Source organism: Calypte anna, chromosome 2 (assembly GCF_003957555.1).
Source record: "Calypte anna isolate BGI_N300 chromosome 2, bCalAnn1_v1.p, whole genome shotgun sequence".
Lineage (NCBI taxonomy): Eukaryota > Metazoa > Chordata > Aves > Apodiformes > Trochilidae > Calypte > Calypte anna.
The window spans coordinates 121,127,289-121,142,070 of record NC_044245.1 but is presented as its reverse complement, the minus strand read 5'-3'; the positions used below and the strand labels follow the sequence as shown (position 1 = coordinate 121,142,070).

Sequence of the window (14,782 nt, the reverse complement as noted above, 5' to 3'; positions counted from 1 at the left end):
TTAGGAATAAAGCAATTAGGATTCAAAGGAAATAATTATCAGATTTAACAAAGAGACCATTTAATGTTTGTCACCATGTCATTACTCCTATTTAATGTTAGGGGAAGAGTAAGGAGTTAAACTGCATTGTGAGCATGGATTAGATAGCACAGTGAAACAAGTCACAACAGTTATAATTAAAAAGTAGGTAATTGCCACATTTACTGCACAGTAACGTTGAAGATGCTATTGCTTGCCCCTATGCTTTGAACAGGAAGTAACAGGCAATTGTGTGTGGAGCTTGCTGAAAATGTATTAAATGATAAATACTGTAGATGGAAAATGCATGAATGATGCAATTAGTGTGAACTGCTGCTCCAGCTTTGTCGTGGTTATTTAGGCTTGTCACTTACTTAGGATTTCTCTGATTTCTTGCTATTCTTAACCTCCTCAACCCTTGCACATAAAGTTATTTTTATCTACTCACACTGATGATGCCCAGAGCAGCCAAGATCTAGTCTATTTTACAGATACTCTTTAGAATTTAGTTCAAACGCACATAATACTGTTAAATAGACAGATAGGCTGCAATACAACAGTGAGATCCACTTGTTTTATTGGAAGTTAAAGGTGGAATGGAGGGTTTCCAAAACTGAATGAAGAAAACTTGATCTAGTTAATACCTCATTTCCAGACATGAGAGATGTAGAATAGAAAATTCAGTAATCATGAAAAACACGTGAATCCTGCTAACTCTTTTAAATGACTATCAAAGAGGAGAGACTTCTCTTTCTCTTGAAGGAACAAGAGGGCTAAAAATATAGAAGTGAAATGGCCTCCAATGGGCCAAAAGCAAATAGAGAACAGAATTTAGTGCCTCAATAATAAGGAAAGTAATTGCTGCTGAATCAAATTCTCTCTTGATAAGATTTAAAAAAAAACCACTAAGTATATATTAGCCAGTGATGTGTGCAATCTTGGAAAAAGCTGCTGTGAATCTTCAAGGAAGGCCAGGCTTAAGTGATGTGCAAAGAACCTATGGTAATGATGACATTAAAAGGTTCATAGCACCATTATTAGTAGCTAGAAGCAAGACGAAACACTAGTTTTCTGCAAGGGATCATAGGGAAAAACACAAACCTAAGAAGAAAAGAGAATATGAATTTTAGGAACAGCTGAAAACAGCAGGTGAACTCTTCTATCTACAGTCAACTAGAAAATAAGAAGGGGCTTGAAGAGTGAAGATAAGCTGGAACTAAAATTCTGTATGAATTAGAATTCCACCAAATAGCTCCATATTAGGAATAATGCTGAGTAAATGCAGCAGTAATTTTGAGACCTTGCTCAACATTTGATGCTCACAAGCTGGTATAACTACATTATCAAGAGAAATATATCCCATAGGTGAGAGGATTCTTTGACATAATCATCCTTGAACTACACAATAACTCTGATATTAAAACCCACCTTTTTTTTAGACCAAAATAATGGAATTAAAAGTAAATGGATCCTTTCATTCAGAAATGAAGCTATCTTACTTTGACAAATCTAATTATCTTTGCAAATGAAAGTCCAGTTTGAGCACTACATAAAGAAGATATGAACTGTAGCTTTATTTCCATCTTTCATGATTTATTTCATTATTTCCAAGTATTCTATTTCAAATGTTTTATAAAAGCAAGCGTTGCATTTAAAAAAAAAAGAGTAGTATTTTGCAAAACTTGGTTGGGTTTTGTGCCTTTCTGGAAACCCATAAATAACACTGTATGCAAGAATATGAAAGTGAAATCCCTTATAATCTTGCATTAATCAGTGAAATTAACAGGCTTTACTTCTCTGTGTATCATGAGTAAAGAAAAACACAAAAGACAATTTAAAATGTGGTGTTCACTATTATAGTTTCACCCTGTCTTAGCAAACAAGAAACGTATTCTATAAAAATGAAGAACTTGCTACTGTTGACATTGTCCTTTAAACAAACATGTAGGACAGAATGGATGGGCTCTGCCACAGGAAATACAGTTACTAACCCTGTAAGATTCAGTGAAAAGAGGTAATTATTCGAATAAGAGTAATCCCAGTGAAACTTCTTCTCAAGTGAATTTTCAGGACTGTGCTCCAAAGAGAAGAAATGAAATACTTGCAGTGGGATTCACAAGAAGTAGACTTGAAGCATAAGAGAGTGAGTAATCAGGGAGTTAGTGTCAGAAAATCCTTCATGCAAAAAATGATGAAAAACAATTGTCCCAGTGTCTGAGAATATACACAATGCTAGAAGAACCAGAGCCAAAGAAAAGCTTGCTTGAAAGCTGGCTTCCAAAAAGATTCTTCTTAAACAATTCTTAGCACCAAATGATTGTGAACTTACAGTCAAAGCAGGGTAGAGAAGAAAACAGAAATGGGTTAATTAAGTGCAGAAAGTACTAATGTTGAGCACATACTATAGAACATCTGAGTATATTACTGGTTTTCCATTATGAATGATTAAAATAATCTATTTTTTTTCCATTTACTATGACTGCTCCATTATGTGTCATTAGGGAATGGAGATTTATGCATCCAAGTATTTGCCAGGCAACAAAAGGGAATGTAGAGGCTATTTAGCATATGGAAGAGGAAAAAGTAAACAACAAGATTCTACTAGCCAGATTACACAGTGGGCTTTGCCCAGAATGGGCTAATTAACCTTAAAAAGTTGCAAGATTAAAGAGGGCAAAAACCTATCTCAATTGATAGTGCACGGTGTATGCTATGGTACTAATGATTTAAATAATTAGTAACACCAAAGAAGCATTTGGTCGAAATTAGAAAATCTGAAAATTTTTATGGATCATAATAGTATCTTTTGTATTATTAAAAGGACAGTTTACAGACTCTAGGGATCCTTTGACACTGGCAAGTTAAGGTACCAGGGAATATTTCCGTAAAAGTGAAACTAAAACATCTGTAAAGATAAACAGTAAGAACAGTCGCTGGCACTGCTGTGGCCTGGGTCAACTAGAATTCACCAAAAGAACTCCAGAGCACAGCTGAGAGGCTATCACGGCTCCATGACTATTTCCAAGACTCCCTTTGCATGGGGACTTGTGGTTTTGAAAGTAAAAGAACGTAATATCTTCCCAAGCAAATTTCATCAAGTAGAACAGAAAAAGCCTGAGTTTCCTGGGGCTTGTTTTACCTGAAGGTCAGCTAAACCAAAGCTATTTAGCAAAGTTATATGAAGAAACCATACATATAATTTTAATGAACAATGACCAGCCATTTTTGGACCTGGACACTGTATGTCATTAAGAAGGAAATATAGCAACTTTATATTTCCTTTATATGTACTCTCTGTGCCAATAACTGTTTGACAAAAGCCAGAGGGCACTCAGCCAGAGACTCCATTGTGGAGGAAAGCCATTCTGATCCAATGAAGAGAAAAACAAGATGATTTGATCACCACTTAGGGAAACAATAACATGATCATCATCAATCAAAGCTCAACTGGGTATCAGAGAAGACATTGCTACAGACTTGGTATGTCTAACAACACTGGTGATTAAGTCCATACCTTACTTGGCAACGCGAGTTGCTTTCTAAATCAAAATTCAGAGATAAACAGCAAGTGGAATTACTGGATAAAATGAGGTGAGGGGTCTTAATCAGCTCCCTAACTCTGCTGTGCACATATTTGATATGAATGTGAAAAGTTAGAAGATGAATGGGAGAGTTTCAGTTTGCAAGGCTGCGCTCACAATGAACTCTGGCTCCAAAGTTGGAGCCCTATACGAGAAAATAAATCAGGTTCATTCTTTGAGTACTAAACAACTAACTCTGCAAAACTTGACTGTCCTGCCTCCGTGAAACTTATTGCAAGAGGAAGTGCTTTCCAATGTGAGGAAAACAGTTTCAAAATAGTCAGTAAAACAGTTACGTGTTCAATTGAAAGTCTAGGCCCAAATGAAGTGGGATATGTCTGCAATGACTTTACAAAGTAGGGATAGGAGATCTTCAGCAGTTCCTCGTATTTAGATCACAATGATACCACAATTATAAATCAATAAATTCAGGAAGAAACTTCTTATCTTAGCAAGCAATTATTCAGAAGTATTATTATTCAGGAGTATTATTATTCAGAAGTACTATTAAGAAGATGGTTTTAGGTGGCATTTTATTTTAAATATTTATTCTAAATTAAACAAGAAGTTGCATTGGTCTGTGGGGTGGTACAAATGCTTGATGAACGGACCATTTGGAAAGTACTATTTTGTGCTTCACCAGATATTACTTTAAATTTTTCTGTTCAAAAAATGTACAGGCAAAATTCTAATCCAATGTTTGCCTAAAGGAGTAGCATTTAAAACAAACAAACAAAAACCATAGCGAGGCTACTGTTATGTTGAATTTGTTACAGAAACCTAACTAAACATTTCTGTCATTTAGATTTCAATTAAAATTATTTTCTTTTTTTCTTTCTTATTTTCTTGTTTGTTTGTTGTTGATCAAATTAATAACTTTAGAAAATCATCCCCTTATAGACTTACTGTTTGAACTTTGTGGAAATCCTGGTAAGGAGGATGGACCATTCATTCCAGGCAGAAGAACAGGAGGAAGGCCAGGGAGTCCTGGATAAGCTGCTGGCAAACTGATACCATGAAGAGAACTGCTGTCCATCATGCCTGGCTGCTGTACTGTTAATCCTAGCACATCAGTAGCCTTCTTTATGCGATCCAACTCTTGCTGTGCCATCAGCTGTCTAACTGTTGTAGGAGCTAAGTAATCTTTCTCCCGATCTAGCTGACTTCCCACAGTTTCTCTCACTTTTGTTATATGTTGTTTGGAAAAGATATGATCTCTTATGGACAAACGCGCAGAATATTTCACGCCACACAGAGAACACTCTGGCTTTGTCCCGTCAGGTCCAGTCTGATTTATCATGAATGGCTTCCCTATATTAATTTTGAACTTCTTTTCTTTAGCCCGGGCATTCTGAAACCAGACCTGGACCACACGTTTGGGCAGGCCAATCTCATTCCCTAGCATTTCACATTCCTGCATTGTTGGAGTCCGGTAGTCACTAAAGCATGCCTTAAGAACTTTAAGCTGAAGGTTACTCATTTGCGTTCGGAAACGTTTGTGGCCTGGCCGATCACTGTTTTTGGATTTAAAGGGGTTGCTAGCTCCAAATGGGTTAGGGGAACTTGGATCAGCTATGCTTGAAGTTTCACTGCGGTCAGCATTATCATCAGGGTCATCAGTAATGTAGTAACTTTGGTCATGATCACCATCTTTTTCACTGAAATGTATTGAGGGGCTCGTTAAGGAAAAGAGAAACTTGTCATCGGTGTTCTCATTTGTAGGTGTAGTTGCAGCTTTTGGTAGAGTGTCGTTCACAAGTGGTTTTGGTTCTTTGGGAGGTGATGCGGGTTTTGCATCCCCTGAACTGCCAGTCATGGTTTCTATTTCATTGTTCCCCTCATCCCCTGTTGTGGCATCACTAATTGCTGTATTAATTGATGAGGTCTCATCAAAGTCAGTCTTGTTCTGATCATATCCAGAGTCAGCAGGAGGGGCATTCAAATTTTCTATATCCTCACTAGACTCTGCTTTAAAAGAAGAAGGACTTAAGAGGTTCTTGGGTGACATTTCTGCATTCTTGCTAACAGGAGTTGATACTGTGGAAGCTAATTCATTTTCACTTGATAGTTCAGTTTTTGCTAATGACAGTGATGGGTAGTCAAAAAATATGTATTTTTGTGGACTTTCTCCTCCATCTTCAGTTGATATCAAAGGACTTGGAGGTAAACTATAACCAGCTTGTTTTCCTTCATTCCAGTGTCTTGAGCGAATGTGACTTTCCAAAGCTGATTTTGCTTTAAACAGAGCTCGACAAAAAGGACACCTTTTATGGGACTGGGCTGGACCAACTGCACGGAATTGTCCCTTTCTTTCTCGAGCTCTTGTGTTTTGAAACCAGACTTGTACGACTCTCTTTTTCAGTCCCACTTCACGTGCAATGTGATCTAGCATCTTTCTGGTGGGGTTGGAATCTAATAGGTACTTTTCATAGAGTATTTCCAGCTGCTCTGGGGTAATTGTAGTTCTTAAACGTTTATCACGATGCTGATCTTCTCCACTGTTTCCTCCCTCTTTCTCACTACAGTTATTGTCTTCTTTATCATCCAGCTTTCGTTTCATGGAACCAGAAACTGTAGCAGGGTGTGCCGCATGTGATGAGCCAGTTTGTGGTGGCATCTGAGCAAGAGAACTATTAAGTAACTGTCCAGTCATCAAAGGATTATTTGGGTCAAATATCATGTATGGCATATCCATTGGTCTCTCTAAAAACTGCGAGTGAAGAAATTGGTTTTGGGCTGCTAGGAAATGCATGTGCTGGTGTTCCTGCCAAAGTTCTAGAGTTGGGAAGGCAACTGTACACTGGTCGCATTGGTACTGTAATAACTGAGGAGGTAGACTGTTCTGTAGAGAAGTCATTGAAATTGGTAAAGGACTGGAAGGAACAGGTGTGGTTTGTGACGCAGAAGGAGGTCTCCCTACTATTTGTGATTGTTTTTGTTGCTGTGGTTGAGAAGCTGAGGGCTGAGGGTCAGAAGAGGTTACTGGAGTAGACTGTATTGGTTTGCTGCTTTGGGAAATTATATCAGTTTGTTTAGAGATGGTCTCATTTTGTTTTGGCTTTTCTGTGGACTCAGGTTTAGGAGAAGCCTTCTCAGGTTCTGGTTTGGGTGATGGAATCAAAGGTGTACTAGAACCAGAGCCAGAACTTGCTGCTGTGACTGCCAGGCTTTTTGATGAGTCATTTTGGCCAGAAACTGTGCAGTTCTTATACACTGTTTGATCAGAGGCATCCAAGGAATCTTCAGTTTGGCTTTCATCTTGAGCATCGTCATCTTCATCTTTATAACACTGTTTTTTCTGGTGTGTAATCAAATCAAAGATCCTTGGAAAAACCACACTGCACTTTTTGCACTGATATTGCATGTTACTAGTTCGAATGTAACGCTCATTTGTCAGTTCCCTTTTTTCATTGTCTTTAGTTTCAGCTTGATTTTCATAGCTTTTGCGAGCCTTTTGACGTGCATTTTGGAACCATACAACAATAACTCGAGTAGGTAGATTAAGTACAGTTGAAAGTTGTTCAATTTCATCATCCTTTGGATAAGCATTTGTGTCAAAGAAGTCTTGGAGGACACGGAGCTGGTAGTCAGTGAACCGAGTCCTAGATGATCTCTTGCTGAAAGATGCATCAGACTTGTAAGGTTCCACAGCTGAAGGTTGAGGGTCTATTCTGATATCTTCCAATACTGTTATGGGAGGGTTACTGAAATTATAGGGAGAATCTTTATTTCTCTGTCGTTCTTTGAACAGTGTATTACGAAACCAGTGCTTGATGACTTTTTGTGAAAGACCAGATTTCTCAGCCATTTCTTGGATCTGCTCTTCACTTGGAGAATTGTTGATATCAAAGTAAGCCCTCAAGATTTTTAACTGATCATCAGTGATTCTTGTGCGAGGACGCTTGAACTGAGAGTGCCTCAGGAAATTGGGATCTAATCCCAGCTGCTGCTGACAAAGCTGGGTAAGATCTGCTGATAAAGTATCCATTGGTGGCAACTGGAGGGCAAGCTGAGGAGGCAATGCAGGATGCTGCACTGGCTGCATCATAATTGGAGGGAAAAGTGGGAGATCAAGTGAAACAGGAAGCTGGACTTGAGGTGGGGCTGATGGTGGTGGTGGAGGAGGTGGTGGTGGTGGAGGAGGAGGAGGTGGTGGTGTGGGTGGTGGAGCTTGCAAAGGAGTAGGAGTTGTGTTTTGAATTTTTCCAGCCCCACCTGAAGAAGGCTGAGAAGGGGTTGGAGGAGGAGGAGGAGGTGGTGGTGGAGGAGGTGGTGGTGGGGGTGGTGGTGTTTCTGGAGAAGATGGAGAAATTGGATAAAGCTTGTCATATGCCTCCCTGTACTGTCGGGCAAATTTTTCTAATGCTCCATATGGAAAAAACTGTCCATGCACATGTTCTTGATGACTCTTCAGAATAAGAATATTGGAAAAGAGCTTACTGCAGGTTCCACATTCTAGCTTGTCTGTGTTTTCACCTTCACCAGTCTTGCTTTTTTTCTGCACTTTTTGTCTGTTCTCATTGTATTGGATAACTAACTCAAACCCAAAGTTCTCCAACAAAGCCTTGGCTGCATTACCCCTTGCTCCAGAAGCTATTCTGGGTGGTGGCATGGCTGGTTCTGACGATTTTGGCTTCTTCATATCTTTGCTTTCTTTTAGTCCTTCATTCTCATTAGTAAATTCTTGCTTTGGCTTCTCTTGTTTCTCAGATATTTCTTCTGACTCCTTATATGATGGCATATCCTTTATCAGCTGGCAATCTGCACTTACTAAGGTATTTTGCTCTGCTTTCATCAGCTTGCTAGTTTGCTGCTGCTGTTTTTGGGACTGAAGTTGGGGTTGGGTAGACTGATACTGCTGTGCTTGTTGTTGCAGTATCTGTAGCTGGGTTTGGCCAACATGGTGCTGAGTTTGTATCTGTTGCTTCAGATCTTCAAGCAGTGATCCTGTCATGCCAGCCATCCCAGGCATCCCAAATGTGGCGGAACCAGGCAAACCCAAATCTGGGCTTAAGCTAAATTCTGTCCCAGGTATATAAAATGGAAAAAGGAACTGAGGCTGTTGAAATTGCAGCAGTGCTTCTGGTGTCATTGGAAAGTGAGGCAAAAAAGCTGGGTTTAGAAACTGGGGTTGAAAGAACGCAGCTTGCTGTTGCAGTTCATGCTGTAGTTGCATTTGAAGTTGTGCTGGTGACTGGGGCGGGTGATGGGTAGGCTGAGCAGAAATTAACTCAGAAGCTTGCTTCTTATTTAATTCTTTGGCATCTAAATGTGTTTCTTTGCTGTTAACTGCTGGTAAGCTCATAGATTCTAGAACTCCTTGGCTGGGGCTATTAACGTTCCCTGCTACACTATTTCCGCTACTTATATTACCACTTGGTTCTAATTTTGCAGCCCTTGCCTTAGTCTGATGAAGCACAGATCTCATATGGATTTCCAATGTAGAACTTTGGCTGTAGGCAACATTACATATGCTGCATTTGTAGGGTTTGTTGTCAGTGCTGCTGTTGGTTTCTTGAGGGACAGGACTCGATGCTTCCTGCAAAACCTTTTTGAGTTTATGTAGATGGGAGACCGAGTTATAGTGGACCAAGAGAATGTTCTTTTGGGTGAAAGACTCCTTACATACTGTACACTTATACGGGCGAGATGGATCTAGAAATTTTTCCATAGTAAAATTTGGCCCTTTTCTAAAAGGTAAGGTCCGCTTTGGTTCTGAGCCCATATCATCTGGAATAGAGCTACTATCACTTCCTACAGGACTTGCTTTACCTTCCTGGTCCATCTCATAATCTCTTTCTATTTCCTGTTCTAGTGCATGATCATCTTGTGCCATACTTTCACTTTCTGCCCAGAGTTCACCATTGACAGGTAAAGATGCACACAGCTGCTGAAGTTCAGCTTCATTGAGTTCAGGGTGGCCTGCTTCCAAGTGTTTTTTTAAAGCCTGGAATGTACGGAAGCTACGCTGGCAAAGGCTACACATGGTAGCTGCCCGAATAGCATGATACTGGGAATGTATCTGAAGCTTCTGCATAGTCTTAAAAGCCAAGCTACAATGGTTACACCGGTACTTATAGACATGGCGGTCAGAAACAGAGAGCTGTTGCTTCTTCTGCTGTTCATTTAGCTGATCCGTCACTGAGTCAGTGGCCTTTATATCTTTACTGCTGTTCTTATTCCAATCTGGCATTTCAGTAGATTCCTTAGGTGGCTTCTGTTCTTCTGTCTTAATTTCCATTCCAGGTTTTGATTCCTCAATCCCAGGGGTACTTTTCTCATCCACAGGACTTTCACCTAGTTAAAAAGAGTTAAGTGTCTTTTACACAAGTAGAAGAAAATAGCACGTAGTGTTAGTTGGGTTCTTTCATCAGAAATCAAGAGAGGCACCTGGTATGCCATATGTTAGCCTAATAAAATATAGAGACCCATCCTTGCCCCAGACAATAAAGCAAACCAGGAAAACATGAGGATAAAAAAAGTAACACAATCTGAATATGATGATCCAAATGGCAGTGGCAGCTGGCCCAGGAGTGCAGAAGGCTTCTCTTTGGCATAAGGTGGGAGCTTATTGGTACAATAGATGCGCCAGACAAGAACAAGAAACAAAGAAGTAGGAAAGAGGAAGGGATTAAAAATGACATAAATAGATAGGACAGGTGATTAGAAAGGAGGAGGAAAGTGGTCTGAGGAGAGAGGATGGAGCATGCTGTGAGAGGTAGCAAAGCAGTTTCCCATCACAGAGTACAGTAAGGGTTCAGGATAAGAAACCTGCTATGGGGAAGGCACATTTGCCTAACATTCCCCACTGATGTTGGTGAAAGTGACACTGTCTTTCAAGACTCAGTCTGATTTTTTGGTTAAACAAGGAGAGCCATACCTTAAAATCGTCTAGACCACTGCCACAAGCCACATACACGTGCCATACTTACGTATCCTAGTAGTTCTGCATAAGTAAAGTCAGCCCCTGGTTATTTTACTCTTTTTATCCCTGTGGCTACACAAAAGCCAGGAAAGGATTCATTTTAATAAGAAGCAAGTGGTTTCTAAATTGCCCATACCTAATTTTTACATGTCTGGGCTTTTTCTTGCCTACCTGGATACTTCCCAGATCCCTCAGCTGTAATAGTTGCAGGTGTGTCACGTTCAGATTTCTCTGAAGCAGCTGCTGGCAATAGCATACTATTGGGCATCATGACATCTGGTACAGGAACCTTTGAAAACCAAGAACACAGTATTATTACAGGAAAAGTCACACTATTTAATACCGTGCCACAATATAAAATTATAACCAAAACATCCATCATATATGGATTAAAGACTATCAGTCCTTGATAACAGTTTTTAACAGACCCCAAATACAGAGTATCAGGTGTCCCATGGTGGATTCAACTTAAAATAATCCACAATAAAGTGATAAGATAGCAATACATACACTGTCACCCCAAAGAAAGTTTTACTGGCTATGTCAGGTTGGTTGGATTTATCAGGGAAATCTCCCTGGACATGCTCCAAAGAGGAAGATCACATTGAGATATGGTCACCAGTCAGTTCTTGTCTAAAGGCATTCTCACTGTTCTTCGCCTGCATTGTTTTTTAAACAAACGCTGGACCTTTCATGATATTTAAAAGAAAATTTTGTTTCCATACAGAAATAGCACATTATTTCCATTTAAAATAAGATTTTTCTCTTTCTTGTCTTGAATTCCTTATGTATCTTCTTCAGACTGCTTCACCTGTTGTGTTATGCTTTCAAGTTAATGGCAGAAATCTTTGAAGGATGTACTATTACAGGCTTCTGATAGTGCTCCATTTAGTTGGCATGAATATTTGCTCAACACTTCATGTTTTCATTGTACTTAGCTCTTTAAAACATACCCATATCTGAAAGAAAGGATTGTCTAGGGGTTCAGTCTAAGACTTAGCAGGAGTGGGTTCAAACTCCTGCGCTGCCAGGTTCTGTCTAAATGACCTTGAGTAAATCAGTTCAGAATGTGCTGCAGCTCCTTGTCTCCAACATATGGATAGTATTTCCTTACTTCATACAGAGATAACAAGAATATCCATAGGAGACATTTCTGAATAGTAAATTACTATAATAATGGAAGCTACACACATTACTACATACGTATAGAAATATATCCATTGTTCCTTTTTAAAAGGCTAACACATTATTTTAAACCTTTACTAGGATAGATAAGACATATACATATATATGTGTGTGTATACCTGTATGTATTTATAACATTTCCCTATTGGAAATTTTTTCTAGTCATATTTTAAAAAGCCCTTGTCTCAGAATATTTGGAATTTAGAAATGGCGTTATTAGCATCCTATCAGAGGATTAGTGACACTAATTTTTTTTGGGGGGGGAAGGACTTTTTTAAAAAATTATATATGTTACTGTCCCAGAGAAGAACAATTTGCTATAAATGGTATTTATTTTGTCACCAGAGAGTTGAGATATGGACAGAAAATATTAGTTTTATAAATTACAACAATGTAGATGATGCAGATTAAATTTTCCAATCTCTTTTCTTTGTCAAACATTTCTTTTTTTGTTTCATATTCACATTTTAATCAGAAAAACACTAAAGGGTCTTTTATGCAAAACCAGAAAGTAAGAAACTATGTAGTCTATAAAATAAAATAATTGTGTTCTTCAACTAGTTTCACTATTGATATTTCCCAGTGAATTTCATGTAATGTAATGCAAGTGCAGCCCAGCTACACACAGGAATTCTTCTACATTTGGGAAATGCATTCTACAGGGAATTCCTGTAATTTTTCAAACAAGAGTCAGAATACCTCTGAGACTTGGATATTATTAGGCCCAATTTCCAGGTGTGCACTTAGAGACATTAACAGGCTTGATATTTCCAAGGTTGATATCAATGAGGAACTGCAGGTTTTCAGCATCTTTGAAATCCACCTTCAGTCATTTTCCCAAGGGATATCACAGACCAGATGAGCTGGCAACAGAACCTAGAAGTCCCAACCCCCTCCCTTCCTCAGCCTACCTTAATGTTATAACACAACAAACACATTGCCCAGAGGCCCAAGTACATTTCTGTGGCACATGAGTCAGTACTGGGGACACTTACTGTCATGAGCAGTTTCTCCACACAGTCAGGGGACACACTGTGCAAATGGGTTAAATGAAGCTGGAGATGCATTTTGTTGCTGAGGACATCCTGGCAGAGGGGGCAGCAGATAACAGGTTGCATTGAATGCTGTGACAGGACATGCATCTGGATACGATTTGGGTCCCTACTATTGTAGTTACAATAAGGACATTGATAGAACTGAAAAAAAAAAATCAAATTAAGATGCAGGCTATTAGTGTGATTTTTATAACTTGCTGATATTGCTATTTTAACAGCATATCATCTGTTTCATTCTTGAGTTATTTGAAAGGGTTCTAGAATACAATTAAATTGTTACATTTTCATTTACCTGCTCATGACAAAATTTATTGTCCTCTGGAGCCTTTGATTTTTTAGCTGCACCATCCTCTTCTTTTGCCAGAAGAAGCTGTTGTGCCCCTACCACTGTGTTCACTTTTGGTTCCTTCTCTGGTGTGACTACTCCTGCACAAAAAACAATTTTGAAGAACATATTTTAAACTTTAAAATATTGTGGTTTACAAAAAGGCTGTGATTTCAGAGATCTGTATTGTCTCTGAGGGTCTTTTTTTTGTTTGTTTGTCTTCTTTTTTAACTTCTGAGAAAAAATATAGTTGAATAAAAGCACAAAGGTGAAACTACATTTTCATCCTTGATGGGGACTCCATAAATACATTTGAAAATGGACTCTTCTCTACTGTTTAGATAACCTTAGGTTGCCTTGAAAGATTAATCAATAATGTGCTTTCTTTAGCAGCTTGGCATGAATTTGTGTATTACATTAAAACAAATCAGCTTTTGCTTAAAAATCCTGTTTTCCAAAATAATTAATTTGCTGCTGTTTAATTACCCTCTCTCTTTTCTAAATTGTCTGAGCAATATGATTATTATGCTGTTTTGATAATTCCTGACTGGTTACAACTCTGAAGCTAAATATAGTGAGGCTTTAAAAGAAATACTGTGGAGAATAGGATTTCAGAGCTAACTTAATATTAATTATATACAAAGATCAGTCATTTGGGATTGCCTTAGATGTTTACACTGTGAGTTTTTATAGTCTGGCATTTGTGATCAAAACCAGAATATAATTGTTTTCTATAGATAACTCTACTATTAAGTATTAAATACTACATTTAATATTATGCCTGAACTAGCCGTGTAATGTGGCCCAGTCTTGCACACATCAAAGAAAAGAGTGCAATTCTAATTTCCCAGTCCATCAGAAAATTCTTTCCAGCGTCAATTTGCCAGATAATCTCTTCTGCTAGGCTGGATATTACAAGAGCATTGGGTAGGCATGTCACATACATCTCACGACAAACACAAAACCTCATTTACCAACCATTCCAATCTCATCATAGTGCGGCATCATCTGACCTTTTTTCTGCTGTTTATTATGAGTATTTCTAATTTTAACTTTCAATTTTCACCATCTTCCAGTCAATTTGCAACTAAATTATTTCCAGGGTGAGGACACTATCACTGGACACTGGGTGCAAATACATCTTGAAATGCAATGAAGCTAAACCATTGATTGCTATCAGACCCAACGTAAATATATAGTCCAGGGGTAATCTGATTGTATGCTGTGCATGAAGATTTATCTTGATTTTTTTCAATCCACATAAAGTTCATATAAATGAACAAATTGAACCTCATTGCACAATAACCTAGGATTAATTTAAAAATAAGGTCATGGATATTTTGGCAACAAAGTAAACATGAACAAAGAAAACGCTTGCGTTTTTCTGTAGAGAAAACCAAGAACTTTTTTATTATTTTCACATAGGCTTTGTGCAATATTTGATATCAAAAGAGCAATATTAAAGAGAAGTAAAATAAGAGAGTGGTTTTCAAGGTAAATATCAACTCCTCATGGTACAAAAATAAAAAAATTCGAAGTTGAATCACACAGGGACAATTTCTGAAGGATGTTCAAAACATAAAGATATTTTATGACTTATACATTAATGGTGATTTCCCCACACATTGTTTTCACTCCTAAATTGCTAATAATTTCTTTTGGTGTAATTTATACCAGTAATTTTAGCGTGTTC

The 14,782-nt window shown here is 38.3% G+C and overlaps 1 protein-coding gene across 1 annotated transcript in view; it reads right to left on the bottom strand.

The window, feature by feature from the left end:
* ZFHX4 (zinc finger homeobox 4) overlaps positions 1-14,782 on the bottom strand; it is a 123,385-nt gene that overhangs the window by 3,001 nt on the left and 105,602 nt on the right. Inside the window, exons 6-9 of the mRNA XM_030446024.1 lie at positions 13,057-13,190; positions 12,705-12,905; positions 10,696-10,813; positions 4,506-9,896 (exon numbers count right to left, since the gene is read on the bottom strand). Coding sequence (XP_030301884.1) covers positions 4,506-9,896; positions 10,696-10,813; positions 12,705-12,905; positions 13,057-13,190 — 5,844 coding nt within the window. The remainder of the gene's footprint in view (positions 1-4,505; positions 9,897-10,695; positions 10,814-12,704; positions 12,906-13,056; positions 13,191-14,782) is intronic.